The sequence below is a fragment of the Camelina sativa genome, chromosome 20 (assembly GCF_030686135.1).
Source record: "Camelina sativa cultivar CO46 ecotype springtype chromosome 20, ASM3068613v1".
NCBI classification, from domain to species: Eukaryota; Viridiplantae; Streptophyta; class Magnoliopsida; order Brassicales; family Brassicaceae; genus Camelina; species Camelina sativa.
In genome coordinates, this window is record NC_141899.1 from 29518308 (window position 1) to 29545024 (window position 26717).

The 26717-nt window shown below is 38.8% G+C and overlaps 3 protein-coding genes across 3 annotated transcripts; all 3 read right to left on the minus strand.

The window, feature by feature from the left end:
* Positions 1 to 3784: 3784 nt before the first annotated feature.
* LOC147919572 (uncharacterized) lies at positions 3785 to 5950 on the minus strand. The gene has a single exon (XM_087504011.1). It carries the CDS (start codon positions 5948 to 5950, stop codon positions 3785 to 3787), a length of 2166 nt encoding a protein of 721 aa, XP_087360137.1.
* A 2189-nt stretch (positions 5951 to 8139) lies between these two features.
* LOC104771557 (UPF0481 protein At3g47200-like) lies at positions 8140 to 12460 on the minus strand. The gene is made up of 4 exons (XM_010496096.2): positions 12383 to 12460; positions 11791 to 11992; positions 9005 to 9620; positions 8140 to 8745 (listed from the first exon to the last, which is right to left on the minus strand). The coding sequence occupies exons 2-4, from the start codon at positions 11958 to 11960 to the stop codon at positions 8605 to 8607; spliced, it is 927 nt and encodes a 308-aa protein (XP_010494398.1). The 5' UTR covers positions 11961 to 11992; positions 12383 to 12460; the 3' UTR covers positions 8140 to 8604.
* Positions 12461 to 16329: 3869 nt separating this feature from the next.
* LOC147919573 (uncharacterized) lies at positions 16330 to 16868 on the minus strand. The gene is made up of 2 exons (XM_087504012.1): positions 16721 to 16868; positions 16330 to 16607 (listed from the first exon to the last, which is right to left on the minus strand). Exons 1-2 carry the CDS (start codon positions 16866 to 16868, stop codon positions 16330 to 16332), a joined length of 426 nt encoding a protein of 141 aa, XP_087360138.1.
* Between the last annotated feature and the right edge of the window lie 9849 nt (positions 16869 to 26717).

The following is a 26717-nucleotide window of genomic DNA, read 5'->3' on the forward strand; positions in this document are numbered from 1 at the left end:
GATTTTAAAGCGGAATACGAAGTAAGAACTTCGGTTTAGAGTTTTCGCAACAGTAAGCTTTTAAAGTAAAGCTGAGTACGAAGTGAGTACTTCGGTTTAGGTTTTGCGAGGTTAACCTCGGCTTTGATGGATACGAAGTCAGACTTCGGTTGTTTGTTTTTTTTTTTGCGTACCATTATTAACAAAAAAGTTTAAGAAAACTTTAAGTTTTATTAATATGGATAGCTGGACCCGAACTGGGCTGCCTACGTACCCTTATCGGGATCAAGCTGAATCGTAGTTCGATACAAATAAATTAGCTGTAAAAAAGTTTAAGGTGTAGAGAATTCCAAGACCTCGGGACTGGTTTTCCCTCTGGATCCTCGAGCTGATAAACTCCATTTCGGACGTCGCGAGTAATTCTGTATGGTCCTTCCCAATTAATTCCCAGTTTTCCTGCATTGAGCTCCTCGGTATTTTCATAGACTTTCCGGAGGACAAGGTCGCCCACTGCCAAGGGCCTGCCTCGGACTTTGGAGTTATAGTATCGAGCTACCGCGTTCTGGTAATTCTGGATCCGAGCTAACGCCTGGTCCCGACGCTCGTTGATTGTATCGAGAGTATCCTGTAGGAACTCCTCATTTTCCTCAGCTCGGAGTGGGTTCAGTGAGGTACGGACTCCGGGGACCTCTATGTCAACTAGGACTACGGCATCGACTCCGTAGACCAGGGAGAAAGGTGTTTCACTAGTGGCCCGGCGAGGTGTTGTTCGGATTGCCCAAAGAACGCCCTGCAGCTCGTCTGGCCAGCGCCCTTTGCGAGAGTCGAGCCGTTTTTTCAAATTAGCAAGAATAACCTTATTCATCACCTCGGCCTGCCCATTACCTTGCGGGTAACGCGGAGTTGACTTATTGAGTCGAATCTTCCACTTCGCGCAGAACTCTTCGAACTTCGAGGAGATGAACTGCGGACCATTGTCCGTGACGATTTCGTGAGGGACCCCGTAGCGATAGATTATATTTTTTAGCACGAACTGTTCCACTTCGTCGCTTGTTACTTTCGCGTAGGCTGCTGCTTCCACCCACTTGGAGAAATAGTCAGTAAGAGCGAGCACGTACTGAACTCGTCCTAGTCCCCGATGTAAAGGACCGATGATATCCATCGACCACCTCATAAATGGGTAAGGTGCGGACACTGAAGACAGAAGCTCGGTAGGTTGATGAATTGACGGGGCGTGCTTCCGACACTTCTCACAAGTCCGAGAATATTTTTCGCAGTCCGTGACCATGGTAGGCCAGAAGTAACCTTACCGTTTGATTTTGAAAGCCAGAGTCCGCCCTCCGGAGTGATTTCCATTGGGACCATCGTGGACAGCTCGCATCAGCATCGTGGGCTCTCTACCAGCTACACAAGTTAAATAAGGACCAGCTACACTTCGGCGTAGAAGTATTCCGTTGTGAACGCAGTACCGCGCACTGACAATCTTGAGCTTACTAGCTGCCCATTTGTCAGCTGGGAGTTCCCCTTTTTCCAGGTAAGCCCAGATCGGGCTCCGCCAGTCATCTGCCCCCCAGCTGTTAGAATTCGTGCCGCTAGGCGCAGCATGTGGGATAATAGCTCGATTGTCGACCGGTGAGTTCGATTGGTCCAGAGTTGAATTCGCGTCTAGCTCAGCTTGAGGTGGATGAACTTCCATCGGATTGGGCATAACGGGAGCCGGATCTTCTGACGGTAAGGAGTCCGCAGCCGCCTTACGAGCTGCTTCCTCAGCTGCCAACTGTTTTTTAATCGCCCGAGTGACGACGTTTGAACTCTCTAGACGGATACTTGGGAACTGGATGACTTCGACGGGGATAATCCTTGTCATCGCGGGATCGGAGGTTGATGCCAGAGATGCTAAAGCATCCGCGGCGGAGTTCTCACTTCGTGGGATCTTAGTGATTTCGAACTCCTCGAACTTAGTGACTAACTCCCGGGCTGCGGACAAATAGGCTTCCATACGACCATCCTTTGTCTCGTACTCCCCCAAAAACTGGTTGGTGACCAGCTGCGAATCGCAAAAAGCTCGAAGTCTTCGGACACCAATCCCCACTGCGAGGCGTAAGCCAGCTTAGAAGGATTCGTATTCGGCTTCATTGTTGGACGCGCTGAAAGCCAAGCGAAATGACTGCTCGATCACTTCGCCTGTAGGAGAAGTAAGGCGGACCCCAATTCCTGCTCCCATCTTGGAAGAAGCACCATCAACGTACAATGTCCACGGGGCTTCGACATCGCCGCTAACCGAAGAGGCTAGTGGGAGTTCGATCAAGAAATCAGCTAACACCTGCGCCTTAGCACAGGTTCGAGTCTGGAACTCGATGTCATATTCACTCAACTCGACAGCCCATTTGGTTAGCCGCCCAGATTGGCTCGGGCTATGTAACACCGTTCGAAGTGGCTGAGTCGTGAGGATTACGATCGTATGGGACTGGAAATAAGGCCGCAGCTTTCTTGCCGAAGTGACCACTGCCAAGGCCAATTTCTCCATCATAGGGTACCTGGACTCTGCTCCAGTGAAAGACTTGCTGATATAAAAAATTGGTCTCTGCTCCCCCCTTTCCTCACGAACTAAGACTCCGCTGACTGCACTGTACGATACGGCTACGTAAAGGAAGAGCGGCTCGCCGAACTCGGGCTTAGCTAAGACCGGCGGTTCAGACAGGTAGGCTTTGAGCTGAGCGAAGGCCTCCTCGCACTTCGCATCCCACAAGAAGTTTTTTCCCCCTTTCCGTAATAGCTGGTAGCAAGGGAGGCATTTGTCCGTAGATCGAGAAATGAAGCGGTTGAGAGCTGCGATCCGTCCATTAAGGCGTTGCACTTCGCGCAAGGTTCTAGGAGAACTCATAGAAAGGAAAGCATTAATCTGCCTTGGGTTTGCTTCAATTCCTCTTTCTGTGACGATGTACCCCAGAAATTCCCCTGATAGGACTGCAAAGGTGCACTTCGTGGGGTTAAGCTTCATCCCGAACTGATCAAGGATATCGAAGCAAACTTTCAGATCAGCGAGGTGCGAGCCAGCTTCCATTGATTTTACAAGCATGTCGTCAATATAGACTTCCATGGTCTTCCCGAGCTGATGCTCGAACATTCTATTCACCAATCTCTGGTAAGTTGCTCCCGCGTTCTTTAACCCAAAAGGCATCACTTTGTAGCAGAAAATCCCGCGGTCCGTAATGAATGCAGTCTTCTCGTGGTCATCCGGGTTCATTAGGATTTGGTTGTAGCCAGAGAAAGCATCCATAAAAGACATCAGCTCGTGACCCGAAGTGGACTCAACTAAGCGGTCAATATGCGGAAGTAGAAAGCTGTCTTTGGGGCACGCCTTATTCAGGTCGGTAAAATCGACACAGACTCGTGACTTTCCATTCTTCTTTTTGACTACCACCGTGTTTGCGAGCCACTCAGGTTATTTCACTTCGCGTATCTGTCCCGCCTTCAGCAAACGTTCGACCTCTTTGTTAACGATTTCAGCTCGCTCAGGGCCCAACTTCCTTCGCTTATGCTTCATAGGTCGGAACGTAGGGTCCGCATTCAGCTCGTGGGAAATAACTTCCGGACTGATGCCGGGCATCTCGTCTACGGACCACGCGAAGGTGGCCATTCTTTCTTTTAGGAAGGTTACCAGACTGGCCCGGAGCTCGCTATCCAATCCAACTCCGATCTTGATTTCCTGGTCCGGAAACTTATCATTGATGAAAATGGACTCAGTGAGGTCACCTTTTAGCTGTTTCCGAACTGGATTCTTGGAGACCTCGAGCTGTGGTTGCTATTGGATCAGGAGCTTGTGACTTGCAAGGTAACAGCTCCTTGCCGTCCTTTGACTTCCTAGGACCTCCCGGACTCCTTGCGGGGTCGGAAATTTGACGCACTGATGGTACGTCGAGGCCACTGCCTTCATCTGATAAAGCCAGGGAGTTCCCAAAATAAGATTATAGGCCGCAGGCCGGTCGAAAACCGTGAACTCCACCATTTTAACCACTCCTTGAGTGGACACCGGCAATGTGATTGTGCCCAAAGACATTGACGTTTCGCTAGTGAACGAGACCAAAGGTGAGGGCGGTCCGACGATGTGCTCTTTCCCGATACCCATTCTGGTGAGCGTTTCAAGGAATATCAAGTCTACCGAACTCCCAGTGTCAATTAGGATTTGGCAGACTTCGTGATTCGCCACGTCAAGCGAGATGACGAGCGCGTCATCGTGCGGAGTGTCTAACCCCTCAGTTTCTTTCTCGGAGAAAGAAATTTCAGGTAGATCACTTGCTACTACCTTAGCTCGCTTCGGCTGGGGACTAGTGAGCTTCCGCTGATGGTCTTTGATCGCAGTGATGGAGTTCCAAAAAAGACGCGATCCTCCCATTATCACGTCGATTCTTTTTTTGGGAGCTTCATTTCCATCAGACTGCTTCGATTTCTTTGAAGGTGGAGCATCCTCATCCACTTCGGGAACCGTTTTTTGCTCCAATTCCTCGATTGTGACGTTTGGCATTTCTCCCGCCACATATTTTTCTGCGAGGAGGTGCATCAGCTTCTTACAGGCACGAGTAGAATGACTGTTGGTTTTGTGGAGCTCGCAATACGTGTCCTCATCCCGGACCCACTTGTTACTTGGGAGTACACCACTCTTGGAGCGCGGTGAAAATGGAGGTTTGGATGGTGAAATCTTTGGAGAATTCTTTTTGGGAGATTGAGTGACTGCGAACGTGCTCGGCCCGGACTTTGGAGTCGTAGGTGGAGTCTTTTTGGCGGGCGCTTCGAACCGTGGTTTTCCTGTCGGCGGAGCGTTTTGTTTTTGTGCGGCGGCGATTTTGTCTTCCTCCGCGATAATCCAGTTTGAAGCCCGGTGTAATGCGTCCTGAATGGTTGGGAACCGATTCACGGACAGCTCTTCGCGGAAGCGAGATTCGTGCCAGAGGCCGTTCTTAAGCGCGGCCAGGGCTGTGGAGTCCGAGAGTCCGGGAATCTTGACCTGGATCTCCTTGAACTTTGTTATGTAAGACCGGAGAGATTCTCCAGCCTTTTGGCTTAAGTTCCAAAGCTGAGCGTCCGTCACCGCAGTTTCGATTAGGCTAGAATACTGCTTGACGAACGAGGTCGACAGCTCGGTAAAGTTTGTTATGGAGCCAGCTGCTAAAGATGCGAACCAAAGCAGTACCGGTCCATTAAATGTTTCTGCGAACAGCTTGCAGTACCCAGCGTCTGCTTCGTGGGGCTCGAGGTCCACCCGGCTAGCTGTCAGCAGGAAAGTCTTGAGATGATTGGTCGGATCTCCTTTTCCCTCGTAGCTCGAGAACTTAATTTTGCCAGTATCCTTGATGCGGACCCGGGCTATTTGATCGGAAAAAGGAGTTCGCCTCGACTCCTCGATCACTCGAAATATGTCTGGAGCAGAAGTGGTTGCACTGTGCATCACAGACCGCATGTCCCGGATCTCACTCTGCATGCGGAAGATCTCGGGATTGGTAGCATACCCCAAAGTGGAAATGTTTCCTTCGACGGGGAGAGGAAGGCGGACCGGGACCTCGGAAGGTTGGACGACGCCGGGCTGCTGCGGAGTGTGGCCACTACCAACCAACGGCGGCGCTGCTTGCATGTTGGTCTGAGGTGGAAAAGAATCTCCCGGAGTGGCATCTGTTGCTGCCACCTGCGAGGTAGAAGATGGAGTCACACCGGAGAAATCCAAAGCGCGTCGACGTGGGTTTTGGTCAGTGGACAGGAGATCGACCCGATCGGCATATGCGCGGTGGGAGGCTGAGAGGTCTGCTACGGACGTCGTAACTTCCTCCAGACGAGTGGAGATTTGACCCTCCAAGTTGTCAAATCGTTCAGTGAGAGCGGCGGAGGCGGCTTGCTGACGGTCGGATTTTTTGGACAAGTCCTGCAGGAGCTTCTGGATCACCTCCAAGGATGCCTCATTGGGAGAGCTGGTTGCCATAGCGGTGGTTGTGTGAAACGTACTTGCGTGTGAAGTCGGAACTGACGAGAGTCAGGCGATAACTCCCCTCCTTCTAGCGCCAAATGTGAGAACTGAGAACGAGCTTCTCCTTCCGAAGTGATTTAAATTGTGGAGGAGCTTATCGCCGTAAAACAGTTCCGAACTGAATTGAGAGAATTTGAGAATTAGAACTTGTATTGCTATTGCTGGAAAAAATATCCGATCCTTTACAACTGACACCCCCCTTACATATTTATATAGACCAATTTATTACTAAATTAATGCACCATTAATAGGACGCGATTTGCGCGGTCTAATTAATCATCTTGAATGCGGGAATCTTTGACCGGGACCGAACTGCGAACTGGCCAGCACGAAGCATCTCCGCGCTCTCTTCCTTTCTCCGGGCTTGATGGGCCGATCACTAATTCGCTCTTGGCCCAGTAGACGAACCCGGCCTAGGCCCACTCACCTATTGTCCGAGATGGCAGATCGTGGGTACAACAACCCCTTTGGCTTGGTTTAAGAAGTCGTCTTTGTCTAGAACGAAATGTTAATTTGCGTGTTGTTCACTAAAATTATAAGTTTCCTCCTAAACCAGACTTGACGTTTTTCTTTTCGGATCAAAAATAAGTTACTCTGTTGACTTATAATTAAGTTGACCATATAGCATATCATCTTCATACCCATGTTTTGAAAATATTTCAAAAAAAATCAGTAATAAGTAAAATATGTAACCAAACTAAAATATGGAACTATCAGCCGATCAAGCTTTATATAATTGATCGTAGAACGTTTGTTGCATGATTTCAACCCTACAACATTATATACTTTTCTACATTTCCAAAGTGGAAAATGATGATTACATACCAAGGAAATTTTCAAATGTCTCTATTAACAAATGTGTGGATGCTTATCGAATGTATACAATCTACATTCCCAGTTGGGAAGAAAGCAAATCAGAAAATAGTAGAACTATCGAGGCGGTTACCAAATTTCATATTAACTAAAGAAGCCAAAATATTCATATCCCATTTAAATTTAAAAAAAATAGAAAATAAAGATTAGAATATATTGTAAATATTTGTTTTGAGAAAAATTTTATTTTTGAAAATATTAAATTTCTACATATAATTATGAAAGTTTGACTTCGATAGAAGGAACTAAGAAAACTCCAAAGAATATACTACAAATATCTATCTAAGTTGAAGATATGACACAATTTTCTATAATTCCGAAGAAATCTCATAAGGTTGCTACAAATCTTCTGTAAAAATCAATGTTTTTTTGGCTAGATACTCCATCACTAAAAGGATGAGCAAAGACTTTAAATAAAATAGAAGATCCTGACGATTATAATTAGGAGGAGGATCAAAGAAAACAAATTAGAAAAAAAACTATTGAAAATATTGGAAATCAAATATTCATATCCCATTTTACCATTTAAAAAATGAAAAATAAATACTATAATCTATTATAAATATTTGTTTCGAGAAATTTTCTATTTTTAAAACTGTTATCAATATAGAGGCGCTCAGTCACAACATTAGATTCTAATGAATCGGATTTACTATTATGTGATTTTGATTGTTTATCTATGGGGAGGTGTTATTGATATGCTTTACTGTTTTTATGAATTGAATTTCTAACTGTAGTTATAATTTTAAAATATTAATAGTTATTAAACTGATTTTAGCATATATTTTAACCTATATTTATTGCAGTCATACCCCAATATAATGTCCATGAATGGTAAGCTATCTGATGCTAACCTACAAATATTTTAAATTATTTTTGTTAATTACATTTGGTCGCGAATGCTCGCGGGTAACTCCCCTAACTATATTACTTTATGTTTATATTATAAAAATTATTTCCGTTTTTTATTATTGAAGATTAAAACATAGCGTCTCTTTTGGACAATTTTTTTTCATTTACATTTTTGTTGGAATTCTTTTTAGTTTTATAATTAATTTACTTTTTGGTTTGTTAAATTAGTTGAACTATTTTGTGAAAATATATTTACCCATAAAAACATATAAAAGAATTTAATTAGTAATGTATATTTTAATACAAAAAAAATTAGATAACAATTATTTTAAAAAAGTTTTTGCCCGCACAAGTGTGCGGGAAACTCCCTAGTTAAGAGTATGTTCGTGAGAAAACAGAGAAGCAACGAAAGAAGGATGTTTTCCAAGGCTCTTGAAGTATTATTCAAAACAAAAACTTTTACAACACCCCAAGCAACGTGTAGGTGAGGTTAAATCAACACCTAGGAACAAAAGAAAACAAACTAAATTCAAGACGGAATCAAATATGCAAAAATAAAGAAAACAGATAAATAGTATATTAGTAATCAAATATGATGAAAGCCGATAACAAATAATGCAAAAGAAACTTGGAAACAAGTTTATAGGATAAAAGCATATGTAGTTATTTGCTTTTGTAAGCTTGGATGACGGAAGCCACCGTCCCAACCAGAGTCAAAAACAAGAGAAGTACGGCGGCAAGCGTAGCTGTTCCGGTCCACAAGTCTTTAAAATAGACTTTGCTGAGAGTGGCCCAACACCTTTTTCGTCGAGATTTATAGCGAGCTCTGAGATTTATGGCTATGCCAGAATATTGGGAGGGGGCCGCTTCATTCAGACCAACCTTTAATTTTGTAAGCAACTTTTCTTAAACGCCACATGCAGCGAATAATTATTGTCAGCCTCCTTTCTGATGGAGATCGGAAGCGATAACAAGTCCAACGGCTGTTGATACTGGTGTTGAGAGAAATTCGAGAGATTGTACGCCTTAAAACAAGAAAGGGGTTAGAATAAACTCAAAGGTTCAAACATAATAAACGCACTTAGACTTCTAGGTTTATAAAAATTAGGCTACTCTTAACCCAAAGCGGAATATGTATCCTAGTTAAAAGCCACCACAAACAACTACGATTTCAAACTCCAAACACTAACAAACGAAAGCCTTATCAAAAGAAAGAAAAGACCTAAAATTCCAACTAAGAAATGTGAACTTGAAAATATGAAAATAGAAGATGCAAAAGTTTACCTTGAATTCCACTCCTACGCGGGATAGGTTACCCGCGTTCTGCATCTCGGCGATAGGTGGCCCACTTACGGCGGTCAGACTTGGAGTTTTGTCAAGTGATTCCTCATAAACACATCGGAACATGTCTGTGAAATGCTTGAACTCTGTATTTTTTTTTATCTTCGTTTGCAGGGAAAATAATTCCAGGATGAGTCCCTCGAGCGTCTCATGCTCATTTATACCCAATTCCGTCAAATGAGGACTGAACAGTTTATCCAAAATGAAATAGGGAAGTTGATTTTCCAGCAACATGAGATCTGCTATCACTTTTGAACTGTCGATATGGTGGTTCACGATCGGACTATTTGAACTTCCACGACCATCATGAAGTTCCATAATGAACTCCATGATGAATATTGAATCCTGATGGATAAGGTCCACGAAAAAATCAGATGTCATGCTGTCGATTGTATCCTTCTCCTTATAGCTTTCCTTAATACGTTCTTCTTCCACATAAATGGTTTGCTTCATTTCCTCAATAGTTTCGTTCTTGAGTCTTTTGCTGAAAGCGTCGAAGTACGTCATCTTTTCGATCTCCATTGGCTTAAATTTTTTTCCTTTTTTTTTTTTCAAATGCCTAACAAACAGAAATGGCCACATATTAATCATTGCATTATGAAAAAGTGACAGTTCCAATATATCTAAACCAAAACTTAAGGGAGGAGGTGCGCAAGATCCTCGTTTCATCTAAAACTTTTGGCATACAACTGTTGTCAAAAAAGAAGGTTTTCAAAAAAGATAACAACAAACGAGTTATTTTGAATTACAAGTGACCAATTATTATAAAGAAATTATAATAGATCCGTGGTTTAATGTTCCAATAATATCACTATTAGTTTAGTGTTCCAAAAATATCACCAAATTTTGAATTACAAGGGTTTAGAATTTAAAAATTTGGGGTTTGAGTTAACTATTTATATATGGATTTCTTTGCAAACTAGTACATTTACTATTTAGGGTATAGGAAATAAGGTTTGCTGTTTAAGATTTAAAGTTTAGTTGTGATGGTTGAAAGTATAATTTTATTATTGTGGTACTTTTGCAAAATCAAAACTTAAGTGATATTTTTGTTACATGGTGGTATTATAAGAAAGAAAACTTAAAAGCATGGTATTTTTGAGAACTTTCCTTTTTAAAAATTCTTAAAAATCATCTATATATATGGATTCTTTAGCTATACATACATATATTACTCAATTAATGAAGTAAAAGATGTGTGTTCAACGTCTCATATTGGCTAAAAATATTAAACAATGATTCATAGTCATATTTTTAAATAAGACCAAATTGAATATGCAACCGAGTGAGCATAAAGCTTAATTATGAAGCATCCAAAAGTAGAAAGGGTATTTTTGAAAAGATTTATCTCAAAAGGGATATTTCTAACAATTTTTTCATATTTTAATAGTATGTGATACTTTATAGTGCATGTCGTATTTTTCAGCTAAAAAAAAACAAGATAAAGAATATATAATCACGAAAGTGCTATCAATTTTAAGTAGTTTGAGCGCTTTTAAATATAATGTATATCTATATTAAAAAAAATTGAAATACATTTTGTGTTCTACTTATACTAATTGAAAAAATTATGAGAATTTATTACAAATGCCTTTTTTGGAATACCTCTTTTCAAAAATGCCCATTTTTTTGAATATTTTTATTTTTACCCTCTTTTACACAATTACACTATGTTAAATTAATTTTTAGAATTTGTTTTTTAGGTTTGGATTCCCAATTTACATTTAGGGTATAGGCTTTAAGGGATATGGTTTAGTATTTGGGGTTTAGGGTTTATAATTTTGTTATTTTATATATTAAAAAAGGTACTTTTGAAAATGGACACCAAGAAAGACAATTTTTGAAAAGTGATATAGAAAAATAGGTATTTTTGAAAATTCCCCAAAAATTATTTACAAATCTACCCCTAAAATATTGCACAAAAAAACAGTAAGTAATATATGGCAAAAATGGAAACTAAATATACCAACCAATCTTAAAAATGGCATATTCCTTACCAAAATAAAATATTAAAATTTCTCTCTGTCTATCACAAATTCTATTAGTTAGCATCATATCAAAATTATATTAATTATAATTACATATATCCTAAACAATAATTTATACTGTAAAATTGGCCGAACGGATCATGATCGATATTGACATAATTTCTATGTATGATGACTTGAATATAACTTTTAATCTTTTAAATCTCTAAATATACAATTGAATACTAAATTACACACGTATCACAAATTAAATCTTGAAAAAACTAAAATCTAATTCATACAGTTTTATTAATATCAAATTAAAAACTATAAGAAACTAAATCAAAATTTAAAATTATTTTGCAATGCACCACCGGTTCAAATTACTAAATTACACATATATCACGAGTTAAATCTAAAAATAATAACTTGAAATCATATACTTTTAATATAAAGATTAAAATTCTTAATTTAAAAATGAAAAATTATCTTGTGGTGTTCTGCAGTTTAAATTACTTAACTACATATTTACTGCGGGTTAAATTTTAAAACAAGAAAAATTGAAATCTTATAACTATAATATCAAACTAAAATCTATAAAATCTAAATTATTACATATTAAAATAAAAAATTAAATCCTAGTATAGATATATATATATATATATATATATATATATATATATATAATTGATAGCACTTTCGTGATGTCTGTATATATTTGTCTGCGTATGCATGATAAATTTTATGTATTTTACAACGTACTTTATTTCCCTACTCGTTTCACCAGTGTCGTCGTCCTTAGAAGATACCGGCATCAATTTGGAAGAACGATGAAGCGGGCCGATGAGGACAATCTGAGGTGTATAGGCTCGGGGATTCGCTTTACGAATTGCCCTTGGCACTCTGTAAATGCAAGGTACTGGAGATCCCATCTTCGATAAGTTACGACCTTTTTTTTTTCTTCCTGCATCAAAGTTTTGTTAGATATGAAATACAATCATACCATACAATTACAAACTAAAGAGAAAACGAAAGTCAATTATATCATATAAAATATAATGCGTTGCATAATAGATAAAATTTACAAAAATATGATTATAATTATCATCGTAGTTTTTTTTTTGTTAAAAGGTTTTCTTATAGATAAAAAAGTATTACATAAGGAGCCGCTAATACAAAAGAAAGAGGTAGAAAGCTAGCTGAAAGCTAGATTACAGAAGATAAAAAGAGATTTATAATAAAGAAAACAAGGGAAGATCAAGTCTGAAAGAGGAAGAGAACGAGGCAAGATAATTATCATCGTAGTTCTTGTCATGTAAAATATGAAAGACATAATTAAGGAAGAAGAGCTAACTGTTAAGAGTGACGAGCTATGGAACGAGGATTTAATATTGAGACTTAAATCCTCGAGGAAAGAAGAGGGGTCTTATACTTACAGCAGAAAGAAGAGGGGTCTTATATAACATTGAGAAAATTTGGCAGCGAGGAAGACGATCCTATTCTATGAATAAATGGTCCAACTTGTGATTATGAAATTGGGGGTATGCAAAATTACCCTGCAATTACCAATTTATGCAAAAACAAACTTTTGTACAACAACATAATTACAAACAACCCTTCATATAATAAACTTGTGCAAGTAGTTTGTTACAATATTAAGGGAATGACATACTGTCAAACCCAACGATATACGATACAAACATTGTTAATATATATAGTAGATACTTTGACTAAGTAAATTTATATGCATGGTATATCTATTCTATAAAATTCCCTAGTTACATTTATAATAAGTTTTAACAACAATACAAAATTTAGAAAACCCTCCACGTCCCAGTCCTGCATCCAAATTTAATATAAATCACTTTACTTGATTAGGGGTCCGAAGGATTGACATTTTACTAATATATATAATTTATATATGTGGAAGATGTTCAAATGGTCAGGGGTCGACCCTAATAATATGCGTAAGCAAGATGTACTTACAAAGCCTAATAATTGTATAAGAGAAATTTCGAGAAATATCTTGTTTTTTTCAAATTGGAAAGGAAAATTGTTTAAATACGAAAACATCATGCGGAGATATGCGCGTTTGGCGTGTCAAAGAATCCGCATTTACATTTGCATTTATGAACAAAAAATAAAAAGAAAGAAGAAAATTCCTCCCTGTCAATTTTGATATCTTCGAGGTATGACGAAAATGCCGGCCAACCGAAAAGAAAAGACACTATCTTCACCAAGTCTGAGCAGTCTGTAAAAAAGGCCACATCGCGAAAGTCATGTCCGATCATGCACCGCATAGCCCAGATAAAAGCTTCTACTTCAGCATGCAAGGGGAAAAGACTACGCCGAAAATTAGTGGCTCCCATGGTTGACGTTGGTTCTTGAAACAACATACAAAACCATCATGTACCTGCAAACGAGTCACCAGCTTTCCAAGATCCATCTACGAAGCACCGATAGCCTGAATAAACAGTGGAGAGTGAAGCTGCAGCCACCCTCAGCTGAGAGTTAAAGTTGATAGGGTGGGAGGGTAAATCCTCCTCCTCACCCTCCTCCTGAGCCTCCTGCCATACCAATGCTTCTCCATCCACTACCCTAATAATTTCCTCAGGCCTTTCATCTTCATTCTCAAGAACTCGTGCATTTTACGCTTTCCAGATATACCACAAAATTCAAGGAATCACTGATACTTGGGAACCTGGATTCTTAGGGCCCAAAAACTGGTTAATAATTGCATACACAGAGTCCGTCGGAAAGGAATTTGGTCCTGCTGGTACTTGAGATAAAGCCCAAACCTGACGACCTGGTGGTCAACCAAAAAGGCCACATAAAATGTTGTAGTTTTGGTGGACAGCGAACCTGCCAAACACTGGCTAGGAGGAGGGTAATCTCTGGGTCACAAACAAGGCCCTGAAAAGTCCTAGTTACCGCCATACGTTCAATGTGATATCCTGAGTTAACCATATACTTTCTAGATTTCGTAAAATGCCAACCTAGAGAATCTGCCTTATGACAACCTCCTATAGGTAGAGCCCCTATCAATGCAACATCCCCTGATCGAAATACTCGTTGAGAAAATCCATATCCACATATTCGTTTAACGATCAATTAAGTGAGTCATTTGAAGAGTGGAGTCCTTAACAGACCCTTATAATATACTCAAATTAAACCCTAGAGCTACTCTCTCAAATTAAGAGATCACTGCAGTACTTAGGGGTCGAATTCTATAAAGACTTAATTCTACCCAATAAATTATAGAGTTTTATAACTAAGCTAAACAGATTAATTTGAATTAAAATAACAATGCAAAATATTAAATAAAACTGTTGTAAATTCAGAGAATCGAAAAGCTAGGTCTAGGGAATTTCTCATGAAATTAAAAATTATTAAATCAATCAATAAATTAGGATTCAAGCAATTAAAAATCAGATCTAGAACTCTAAACTCTTTTGTAAAATAAATCAGTTCTCACTGCAAATATTATCTAAATTTAAAACCACAAAATCCAAATCTCTTTGTAAAATTCAAGGTTAAAAATCAGCTTTGAAAACAGGTTTAGATTGTTCACAAAATTACTAAATCAAATCTCTTTGCAAGAAGTAATTTTGCTCATCAAAAGGTTTTATCAGGAAAATCAATTATATTTTCATATCAATTTATTTTCCTAGATTATTAATTCTAGATGGTCAATCAAGGATTAATATGAAGAACAACCTATGATGAAGATCTAGAAAGATAATGAATCCTACATAAACAGATCTAATAAATCATAAAAACCCTGTAAAAAACCCTGAACCTAACAAGCAAACTACTCACACATATTCAATAAAGAACGAGACATAATTCTGAATAATAAGCAATAGATATTAAAAGAGTAAATAAGGAGTTTATGAATCTTCTCTCTACAAAAGAATTCAGATCCGTCTCTCCAAAAGCTCTCAAAAATCTCTCAAGGTTGCAGAAAGTAAAACTTGCTAGAATCAAGCTTAAGGGTTTCTCAAACCTAAAAATACTATATATATGTCCTAAAACACGTCCAGGGACTAATGATGCAAATGTAGAAAACTTCGGGCAACTTTTGTAAATCTTCCAAAACTTGGGTCTTGAGTCGGCAAACACCCTTGGTGTCGATCGACACCATCACTCTTGATTGATTCCAAGTTGATTTCTTCGGTTCAATGTTCCAAAAATGATCCAATTTGCTTCAGTTTGCTCCATCCGTGCCAAAATCCTAGAAAACCTGAAAAGACTCTCAAAGAACCTAAAAACACATCAAAAAGACTCTAAAAAAAATTCCTAATATCATGGTGAAAAACTACAAAAACCATGATATATCCCCTTACTTAAAGCTAATCTCGGGAATTGAGTCGGCATCAAGGGATCATTCCAAATAGAAATAGATTCCCCAGAGCCAACTCTTTTAATAAGCCATTTGTTTACCAATGATCTAGCCGAAACAATACTCCGCCATCCATACGATGGGGAGTATGACTAAATCTGTTCCATTGTATTCGAATTCCTATAGTACCTACTTTTGAAAGCTCAGGTGAACAGTGAGTCTGGAGCCTCAATCAGCCGCCATAATTGTTTTGCCAGCAAAGCCGAATTATAATCATCGACATTCTGGAAACCTAAACCGCCCAACTGTTTATTAAAACATAATTTTTTCCAAGCGAGCCAATGCATACCCCCTGTCTGGCCGTTTGTACTCCACCAAAAATTCGCCACTGCAATAGTAAGTTTGGATGTGATTGTTTTCGGTAGCCAAAAAACAGGACATCACAAATGTCGGGACAGCAGTTGCAACATACTTAATCATAACCTATTTTCCCTCTTTTGAAAGTAAATTTTCTGACCAACCATTCGTCCGACCCTGCAATGTCCTGAATAAAATATATATATTTTTTTGTTTTAGACCCACCTAAACTCTCAGGTAAATCTAGATATGAACCCATTCCGCCCAGATTTGTTATCCCAAGAACACTCTGCATCTCCGTCCTTGTGACCGCATCAACCGTATGACCAAACTGAATAGATGATTTAGCAAAATTATTTTGCAGTCCCGAGACAACCTCATACTTTCTTAAGATATCCAAAATAACCTCACATTGTACCTTATCGACCTTACAGAAAACAGACTATCATTCGCAAACAACAAATGCATAATTGGCGGACATTTATTTGCCACTTCCGTACATAAGATGAAGATATAAAGAGATAGAGGATTCCCCTGGCATAATTCCCTCTCTGGGACTATCAATCCATTTGGATGACCATTCAGAAGAACTTTATACTCAATCAAAGTAACACAGAAGATAATCCACTGATCCATTTTTCCCCGAACCCCATTCTTCGTAGTAACTCTCTAACAGAAATCCACTCCATACTATCATATGCCTTACTCATATCAGTTTTAATCGCCATAAGTTTCTCTTTGCAGGACAGATTTGTCCGTAACCCATGAAACATCTCCTGAGCAATCAAGCTATTATCTGAGATCAACTGGCCTAGAACGAATGCCGATTGAGTCTCTGAAATTAGCCCCGGTAAGACCTTCTTAAGCCATTGGTACAAACCTTGTACCCCACATTACACAAGCTAATGGGACGTAATTCCGTCATCCGGGTTGGCTTTGTAACCTTAGGAATGAGACAAATATGCATTATGTTTAAACTCTTATGAAAAGCACCCTCCTCGAAGAAACCATTAACCAAAGAAACAAGATCCGTTTTAACAACCTTCCACGCCTTTTGGAAAAACAAAGCTATCATCCCGTTTGGGCCAAGGATTTTATCTGGATGCATCATAAATAAAGCCGTTCTAACCTCAGTCTCCATAGTTGGGGCAGTTAACCGCTCATTTACCTCATCCGTAATTACAGTTTCGACCTTCCGTAAGACCTCCTCAAAGTTTGCTGGATTAATTGAAGTAAACAGATCCTCGAAGTATGACACCGTTGTATTACAAATATTAGCATCCTCCGTAGACCAAAAATCATTTTTGTCAAAAAGCCCAGTAATCCGATTACAGACTCATCGCTGCTTTGTTTGGGCATGAAAGTACTTAGTACCAAGAAATCGCCCGTCGACAATTCACAATTTTGTCCACAAAATTAGTTGGACCCTGGTCTTGTTCCCCATCCCAACCATACGAGATTGCATCCGTCAACTCCTACTTTCCAACACAGCGGCGATCAAACATAAAACTCATTCGTCCTCGTGGCCTCTTTGCGCCTATGCTAACCACAAGAGGCTTATGATCAGAGGCGAACATAGGCAAATTGAAACGACCCGACCCAATTTTTTTTTTTAATATAATACTAAGATAGTGATCCCATACTCACTAACCACCTAACCAACCACATTTAAACCAAAGAGCAGAACCAAACAATACCATTAAACCAATAACCAATAAATAATAAACCAATAACGGTAATAATTCAACCAAGTAATAAAATATCAAACCAGCATCCTAGCAACGTTCTAATAACTCAACCCTAGCAACCTAACAAAAACGAGACAACACATCAACGAGCCACTAAAACATTCTCCTTTTTATCACCTTGATTCCACGATCACACTTTACCTTTACCTGCACCACAACACATATGAGATGCGTGAGTATTATCATAAACAATTAGTGAGGCAATCCTCCCATCTACTAGGCCATACACACAAGAATTGAGATACTCTAACCAACAAACGACAATCAATAGTCAAACCAGAAAGCTGCATCGACCGACACCAACCACTGCATCGACCGACAAAGACTAGGATTGCATCAACCGATGCATGCTCAACATTTCGTGAAACCCCTAATTGCACCGATGGATACCTTTACATGGCATCGACCAAAGCTCCTAGGTCTTATCGCGCAGTCCTCGAAGCTCCTCGCCAAATCTCTGTTCCTGTACGCATCAGACTCGATCCAAAGCCACAAAGAAGCCTCACAAAGCCCCAAGTGACACGAAAACATACTAACAAACCAAGGAATCATCCACATAACACATAAACACGAAAACATGCACTCACCTTTGTGAATGACGAAAACTGGATCTAATCTCACGAAAATAGCCTCCCAACAAGCTCCTAACACGTTCTAGCCTCAGATCTCCACTCCACAGAAAAAATCTCACACTACAAGAAAACAACGGTTTTGCGATGGCCGAATATGTAGTGAATCCCTCGCAAATCGACAAAAGCGAGAGATTTGCGAGGAAAGTCCGTTCCTCGCAAATCGCTTCTCGCAAATCGGTCAACGTCGCAAATCCCTCGCAAATTTTGCGAGGAAAATATTCCCTTGCAAACTAAGCGCAAATTGCAAGGACCTGTTTAAAAAGCAATTTCCTCGCAAAATTAGTATCTAGTAACTCCCTCGCAAATTTGCTATGCTTTTGCAATTATTTTTTCCGTCGCAAATAATAATAATGGTATTAAAAAAATTAAAATTTTCATTTTGGTAAGCTTAATTAGAATTAAACCGGCATTTAGAATTAAACCTGTAATTAAAATTAAACCTGTAATTAGAATTAAACCTTGTAAACTTATGCAAATTAAAGCTGTAATTAGAAGTACTAAGTTTTCAAAATAAGTTTACAAGGGAGAGTAACTGAGCAAGTTCTAAGCTAAACATTACACATTAAGAGAGAAAGAGAGTTCATCAGGTTGCTTCTCCGGTGGTTGCATCTCTAGTCACAGGTCTGGCCGCTGAATCTTCTCAGGGAAATCTACCAGCAAAGTCTGGATGTTTCTCTGCAAGATAATCAAAGTATGCATCTTCTCTGAATTTTCTTGCATCTTCACTGCATTGGCCTGTAGTTGAGTAGCCTGAGTTGCAAGAACAGCTTCGGCAGCAGCAAGCTTCGCAGCTAGAAAAAGTGGATCTTCTGAAGGAGGAGGCGGTTGACCAATCTGAGCTGAAGATGCTTCTACTTGCATGTTACCAACCCCATATATCCGGTTCTTTTTCTTTGGAGCAACCTGCCAACAAAACAGATACACACCAACAATTAGACAATGAAGATACAAAACACAAACATAAACAATGAAGCATAAATGTGGTTGCTCCGAAGCATAAAAACAAACACAAACACATAAATGTGAAGCATAAACACAAACACAAAAGATAAACATAAACAATGAAGCAACAATGAAGCATAAATGTTTACCTCAGCATAAATGTGGTTCTTCACAGTTAGTGATAACCCGCCTGAAGCACTACTCTCCATGTTATCCCCTAATAATAGCTCAGACTCAGCTTCAGCTAGCTTTGACGTCACTTCATTGTACACCTTCTCAGACAGTCCATCAACAAAAGACCCATCAGGTTTCCTATGAGTCTCTTCTAGTTATTGCAGGAAATCAGGAAGTGGCTCACCAGTCTTCTCAGACTAAAAAAAAAGAAATGAAACAACATGTGTTATATATTGTAGGTTTGATTAATCAAATTGAGTTAAACAGAGATACTTACATGCTCTCGTACTCGGGCTTTAAAAGAGGTATGACCAGAACGGTGCTTATGTATTCCGGTGCCTTCAGGATCACTATAGCGAGCATTACGGCTATTGATACTATTTGCTTCTGATTTTGGTTCACACCAAAACTTGACCAAGCCATCCCATACGGTAGGATCAAGCCACCGCAACATTGCGTCATTACCTTTTCGCTTCCACTTACCCTTCCACCTAGACACTTGATCACTTATCCAGGTCTTCAACTTAGCTTCAAACTCAGCTCTAACTCTTCCGTTGATGGAGTGGTCCCAGTTATATGTTTGCTTGTAAAAACATAACATGAATCAGAATCAAATCAAGGGAGTAAAACACAAAATCTGTTATTTAAACACATTAAGGAACTTTTAACTTACCGCAAAAGTTTCAAACCACCGGTTTACAACCGGACCAGGTGTTTGGGTCCAATTGGCATGAGCTTCTTTGAAATCTCTTTCAAAAATGGCCCGTACAGTAGCAGCAACCGAAGAATCTTGGTCAAACCTACAAAGCACAAGATAAATGGAATGAGGATCAATGAAAATACAAAACATAAAGATAAATGGAATGTTAGATACATAACATTCTTACCAGAGAGTACCCGGAGGTCGCTTAGGATCTAGTTTTGTTAAGTTAGGACGCCCGGAACTCGCAAGTAACTCTTCCAAAGTAAAAAATGTTTGAGTGGCAGACAGACCATTGCCACACGAAGTTGATTGCTGAGGAGGAAGATAATTTTGCACTGGAGAGGTTGCATTACAGTTATCTTGTGTCGTCGGTGAGGTACCTTGAGAAGAGGCGGGAGAAGGTAGTCTTTGAGAAGAGCCAGTTGAACATATCCCTCGAGTAGGGACTGGAGGAGATAACCCTTGAAAAGATATGAACCTTGTGTAAACATTTTGGTTTACAGAACCGTTTTGGTCTAGAGAAGACATCTGAAAGTAAAATTCAATAAAATTATTAGAAACCCTAAAATCAAAGATCAAATAAAATCAAAATTAAACCTAAACCCTAAACCAAAATTCAATAAAATTATACAAAAAACAAATTAAACTCGAAACCCTAAAATCAAAAACCTATAATTGAAACCCTAAATCAAAACCCTAAATCAAAACCCTAAAATCAAAAGCCTTAATCGAAACCCTAAATCAAAAACCTAAACTCAAAATTGAACATGAAATAAGAACCCTAAACTCGAAATTAGAATCCTAAACTAAAAATTGAACCCCAAATCATAACCCTAAAATTAAAATCTAAACTCTAACCTAACAGACTTTCAGATCGAGAGATTAGGAAGAGTAACCGGACCTGAGAGAAGCGGAGAACAGTCACCGGAGAGGAGAGGAGATAGAGAGAAGATAGGGACAGTCACCAGAGACGAGAGGAGATAAAGAGAAGCGTAGGACAGTCGCCGGAGAAGAGAGAAGATGCAGAGAGTAACCGGAAAAGAGAAGAGAGGTGGAGGTTAATTGGAGAAGAGAGATGGAGATTGATCGGAGAAGATAGAAGAGAGGAATTAGGGTTCGAGGTTTTATGCCGCTGGTGATATGTCGAGGTTTGAGCGAAGCTCGAACTAGGTTTTCAATTTATATAGAAAAACACTGCGTCGCAAATCCCTCGCTAATATTGCTAGGGAATTGCAATGGTCCCTCGCAAATCCCTAGCACACCTATAAAAAATATATAAATTATATTTCGAGATATTTAACTTTAGCAAATCCCCCTATTGTTTAAATCTTTAGCAAATTAATCCATGAATTAAAATTCAAATATATTCAATTTTTCAAAAGATTTGTGAGAGATTTGCGAGAGACCGTAGCAAATCCCTCGCAAAGTCTTAAGGGTTTAGGTTTTGAAATTGTCATTTGTGCCCTATATTTGATTTTAAATCATGGATTCATCTTTTTAATCATTACTATTTACTAGTAATGTAATTAGTTTTTAGGGTTTAGGTTCAAGGGTTTGAAGTTGTCATTTGCGAGGAAATTGCTATGATTTGAGTCGTTTGCGATGGAGTTGCGACGGATTTGCTATGCATCTACTCTTTTTTATCATCAAACTTTACATAATTATCCAATTTTGCATCTTCCTCTAAACATTAACTATCTTCTACACTATATCATATATATATGTTCATTACATTGAGACAAATATTTGCCAAATATTCCAAATTGTCCAATTCTCTAACAATTTTGTGTTGCACTGCCCTATCTTTGATTATAGGTCTTGGATTCATATAGTAATGTAATTAGTCTTTAGGGTTTAGGTTCAAGGGTTTAAAATTGTTATTTGCGAGGGAATTGCTATAATTTGAGTAATTTGCGATGGATTTGCGACTAATTTGCTATGCGTCTAGCAAATCAGTCGCAAACCTTGAATATCTAATTTGTAAAAACCATCAAAATAATTTAAAAAAATTAGTCAAATAAACTTTCAAGTATATTATAAGGTCCAATGGTCTCATCATACTATTTTCTATCATCAAACTTTCCAAAATTGTCCAATTTTGCATATTCCTCTAAACATTAACTATCTTCTACACTATATCATATATATGTTCATTACATTGAGACAAATATTTGCCAAATATTCCAAATTATCCAATTCTCCAACAATTTTGTGTTGCACTGCCCTATCTCTGATTATAAGTCTTGGATTCATCTTTTTTAATTATTAATTAGTCTTTAGGGTTTAGGGTTTAAAGTTGTTGTTTGCAAGGGAATTGCTATGTTTTGAGTAGTTTGTGATGGATTTGCGACTAATTTGCTATGGTCTAGCAAATCAGTCGAAAATTTGTCGCAAACCTTGAATATCTCATTTATAAAAACCATCAAAATAAATTTAAAAATTAGTAAAATTAACTTTCAAGTATATTATAAGGTCCAATGTCTCATCATACTCTTTTCTATCATCTTTTCAATCATTAATAGTAATGTATTAATAATGTATTTTAGAATAATTCACCTTATGAACACATTCAAATGTATTTCAGAATAATTATATTAAGTTTTGTAATATTTATAAAAAATTAATTTCCTAACTTTGTAATGGATTTGCTATGGCTTTCGCAAGTCAATAGTAATTTTGCTATGGATTATGTTTTCGCAAAATAGTCGCAATATTGCGATTGATTTGCGAGGAAGGAGACATTCCAAGCAAATTTGTCGTAAATGCCTCGCAATTGAGCAGCGGATTTGCGACGACCGGTTTCCTCGCAATTTTGCGAGGGATGTGCTAGAGTTTTTTTATTTCTCGTACATTCCTCGCAAATCCACCGTAAATTTGCGAGAGCTATTATCCGTCGCAACTCGTCCTCGCAAAAGGGGTGTTTTCTTGTAGTGTCACAAGAACAAGCACCAAACTCAAAACTCTCTCAAGAACTTTTCTCTCTTTTCCTTTCTCTCTGGGAAAACAACCAAAAAGTGGCCAAACACATCGAGTTCCCTTTAAATACTCAACCTAATGGCTTCTCCCAAACCAAAACGCAACAAAATAAGCGTTTAACTTAAGTCGTCTCGCGAAAATCAACCTTGCATTGACCGATGCACATCCCAAACTGGGATTTTGGTTCATGGATGTTACACAAATATTCCATAACTGTATCAGAAAACAACTCATGCCAATCCTCATTACCTAAAGCCCTGTCCAACCAACATCATATTGGTTTTTTATCCCGCCCACCTCTCCACGACAAACTGTTTTCCCCCTCGGGTTTCATGATTGCCCGTTAATTTATTAAAATCACCTACAACAAACCAAGGAGATGACCTTGATGTTCCAATCCGTAATAACCGTTCCCAAACCAAATCACGGTTCTTGGGAACATGATCACCATATACAAACGTTAAATAAATAATATGCCCTTTGTAAACTGCTTCAACATCAATTAAATGGTTTGAGTCAAATAAAATTGAAGCTTGAAAAACATACTTATTATAAAAAAGAGCCAAACCACCACTACAACCAATAGGATCTATTGTTTTTAAATTTGTATAACCAAAGCGGCCTACAAACTTGTCCAAAAAAACTGAAGATTGTTTTGTTTCCATAAGAAATAAAAAATCTGGTTGATGTTTAGTTCATAAATCCTGAAGATTCACAATAGTAGCATTATTTCCGAGTCCTTAACAATTCTAAGTCAAAATATTCATTTAACAATGTTTATTGTTTGTGATTTATCACCACACAATCCTATTTTCTCCATCCCTTAAAAAATAGGCAAATTTTTGTGCCCAAAGGCAGGACCTAAAGACCTTGATATAAATTAAAACCCAATCTTAACATATAATTATGAGCATATGTACATAAATACACACTCGCCAACTCATGATAAATAACCAAAAGAAATTCCAACCAATGAGCAAAAATGGACCACTGAGCCAAACCATTAGGAAAAAATATGTGTAAGGATTACAAGTCACAAAAGAACCAAAAACCCTCACAAGCAACACCCTGCATCGAACATATATAGTAGAAACCTTGAAACAACCCAAAAATACAATAGGGCTGTTAAAAATAAACACAAGGACAAGAAAACTAGAGTAAGCATTGTTTTATTAGCACTCGTACAATGGAATTACATCCGCAAAGAAACCCAACAAAGGGAAAACAAAAGACTTTCCCTTCTCTAGACTCGTATAATGGTCCCTTTCCCTTTTTACCATTCTCTCCATTGCTCTCCCTTGCTATGGCAACCATCGCCAACTCAGAAAACTTCTCTCTCCATCTCAACATCCGCGAACTGACCCTCCTCTAGAGGCTCATCCACCCCCATTGTGTCACTACCCACTTCCTTCTCCAACTCACCACCAGCATCACAGCCCGCAACCTCCACAACCATTTCCTCCCCATTACCATTACTAACATCTATGACTTGCTCGCCGTCCCCTTCACCCAAAGAGATCCCCCTCTTATACTCAAACAAAGAAAAAAATGATATCAAAACCATTAGCACCCAATCAATCAAAGAAGACATGATCCCGTCCCAATAAATCTTGGATCCCAAATAAACCCAAATGATAACCGCAAGCAATCACCAATAAAACTCACTCCAACACCCCATCAGCGAATCCTTAAAAAAGATAACCCCATATTTTTTTGAAGCACCACTCTAATCCCATCGGATCCTAGATACACCAGATCTGAAATTAAAACCTTTAAGATTGAAACCATCCAAATATCTCAGTACCCCACCCGTATGTGAAAGTTATGAAATCTCCCTTGCCTTGTTCATTGATTTACACGGCTTTATAAAGCCAAAGAGGTTACATATATATCCTATAAACTAGGATACATTAAGCAGTATATGTACAATAATAGGTAAGTATTTTAAACAGAATATCCCTATATTCTATCACCCTCTCGCAGTTGGAGCATCCGGCTGTCGGATGGTTAAACTCGTTTGAAACTCATTGAAGAGGCAAGTTGGTAGACCTTTGGTGAAAATGTCTGCATATTGGAGGGAGCAGGGAACATGAATCACTTTTACTTCTCGAATAGCTATCTTCTCGCGTACAAAATGGATGTCCAGATCAATATGCTTGGTTTGATGATGCTGTACAGTAAACAATGGAAACCTTTTGAAGTGGGAGATGAAGCTCTGGCGTGAGATGTGCAACCATGTTAGTTCAGCAACTACATTGCAACTCCTTTATACTTCTGAAATTGAACGTGAGACTGTTTGTTGGCGTTTTGCTGACAAAGACACCAGATTTGATCCAAGGAATCACCTTCTATAGCTGAAAGCTTGGATTGCAGATCAACTGGTGTAGCACAAGGTTTGCATTCTGCCATGTCTTTTGTGTAAGTTTGCTGGCTTAAAAACAGACCTTTCTTGTAGTAGTCAACCTTTATCCCCAGGAAGTGGCGAAGCTTGCCCAAATCAGACATTGGAAACTCAGGTTTTAGGCGATCAATAATTTTCTTCATAAGTTCAACAGAAGATGCAGCTAACATTATATCATCGACGTATATGAGTATTTATGCCATTTGAGGATCTCGTTTATATACTAATAACGAGTTGTCTGCTTTTCTCATTATAAAACCCAGCTGGACCAAAGACGTAGTCAAACGTGAGTTCCATGCTCTTGGAGCCTGCTTCACGCCATAAATGGCTTTCTGCAGTTTGCAAACATGATTGGGAAACTCCTTGCTTACAAAGCCAGGGGGCTGGTGCATATAAACAGTTTTCTATAAGTCACCTTGTAGGAAAGCATTCTTTACATCCAGCTGATGCATCAGTCAATTCAAAGCGACACCAACATCAAGGACAACTCTTATAGTAGCCGGTATGACCACATGACTAAACGTCTCTGTAAAGTCCACACCATGTTCTTGTGACTTGCCATTTGCTACCAATCTTGCTTTGTGTCTTGTCAGAACACCATCTGCATCATATTTGTGCCTGAAAAGCCACATTGATTTAACAATATTGACCTTAGGAGGTCTAGGTATCAAATTCGAACTCCTAGTTTTTATCATTGCACTATACTCATCAGTCATAGCAGGATTCCAATTTGGATGTAATAGAGCTTGGTTGTGACTTTTAGGAAGGGGAGATTTGGCTGTGGTGAGAGGAGAAACCACTTGTTTTGGTTTTATGATTCCCGATTTTGAACGAGTAGTCATAGAATGACTAGGAACAGGAGGCACAGTTGAAGTAGTGTTGGTAGCTTGAGGAGGAGTTGGCACTGTTTGTGGGAGAATCGATGTTTCGAGTATTTGTTTGAATACTGGTGGTGTTTCATCAACATCATCAAGAAAGGTGTATGTGAAAGGTTGATGAAGGCATCGATCAGCTGCTGGAAATGATCTTCGAAAAAGTGAACATGCCGGGAGATAATTATTTTTGTTGTTTTTTAAATCCAAACAGAGATATCCTTTGTGTTGAGACGGATATCCAAGAAACAGACATGGCATTGTTCTTGGTGAAAGTTTTGAAAGATTTGAATGATTCAAGTTAGGGAAGCATAAACAGCCGAAAACTTTAAGATGATTGTATGTTGGATTTTTGTTGAAAAGCAAAGAAAATGGGATTTTATTTTGAATAGCTGATGATGAAAGAATGTTCAATGTATGGACATCAACATTCAAAGCCTCAACCCAATAACATGGTGATAGACAAGCTTAAAAGAGAGAGATCGTATGGCATTGTTTATTGTTCTGATCATTCTCATAGATTTACCATTTTGTTGAGTGGT

Excerpts from the sequence above, each read along its gene's own strand:
- LOC147919572 (XM_087504011.1), bottom strand. The coding sequence starts at position 5,950 with ATGGCAACCAGCTCTCCCAATGAGGCATCCTTGGAGGTGATCCAGAAG.
- LOC104771557 (XM_010496096.2), bottom strand. The coding sequence starts at position 11,960 with ATGGGATCTCCAGTACCTTGCATTTACAGAGTGCCAAGGGCAATTCGT. Across the intron at positions 9,621-11,790 it reads GAAACGAGTAGGGAAATAAA|GCATTTGAAAAAAAAAAAAG; the intron begins GTACGTTGTAAA and ends TCTGTTTGTTAG. Across the intron at positions 8,746-9,004 it reads GCGTAGGAGTGGAATTCAAG|GCGTACAATCTCTCGAATTT; the intron begins GTAAACTTTTGC and ends TCTTGTTTTAAG.
- LOC147919573 (XM_087504012.1), bottom strand. The coding sequence starts at position 16,868 with ATGGAGACTGAGGTTAGAACGGCTTTATTTATGATGCATCCAGATAAA. Across the intron at positions 16,608-16,720 it reads TAATGGTTTCTTCGAGGAGG|GTTTGTACCAATGGCTTAAG; the intron begins GTGCTTTTCATA and ends GTGGGGTACAAG.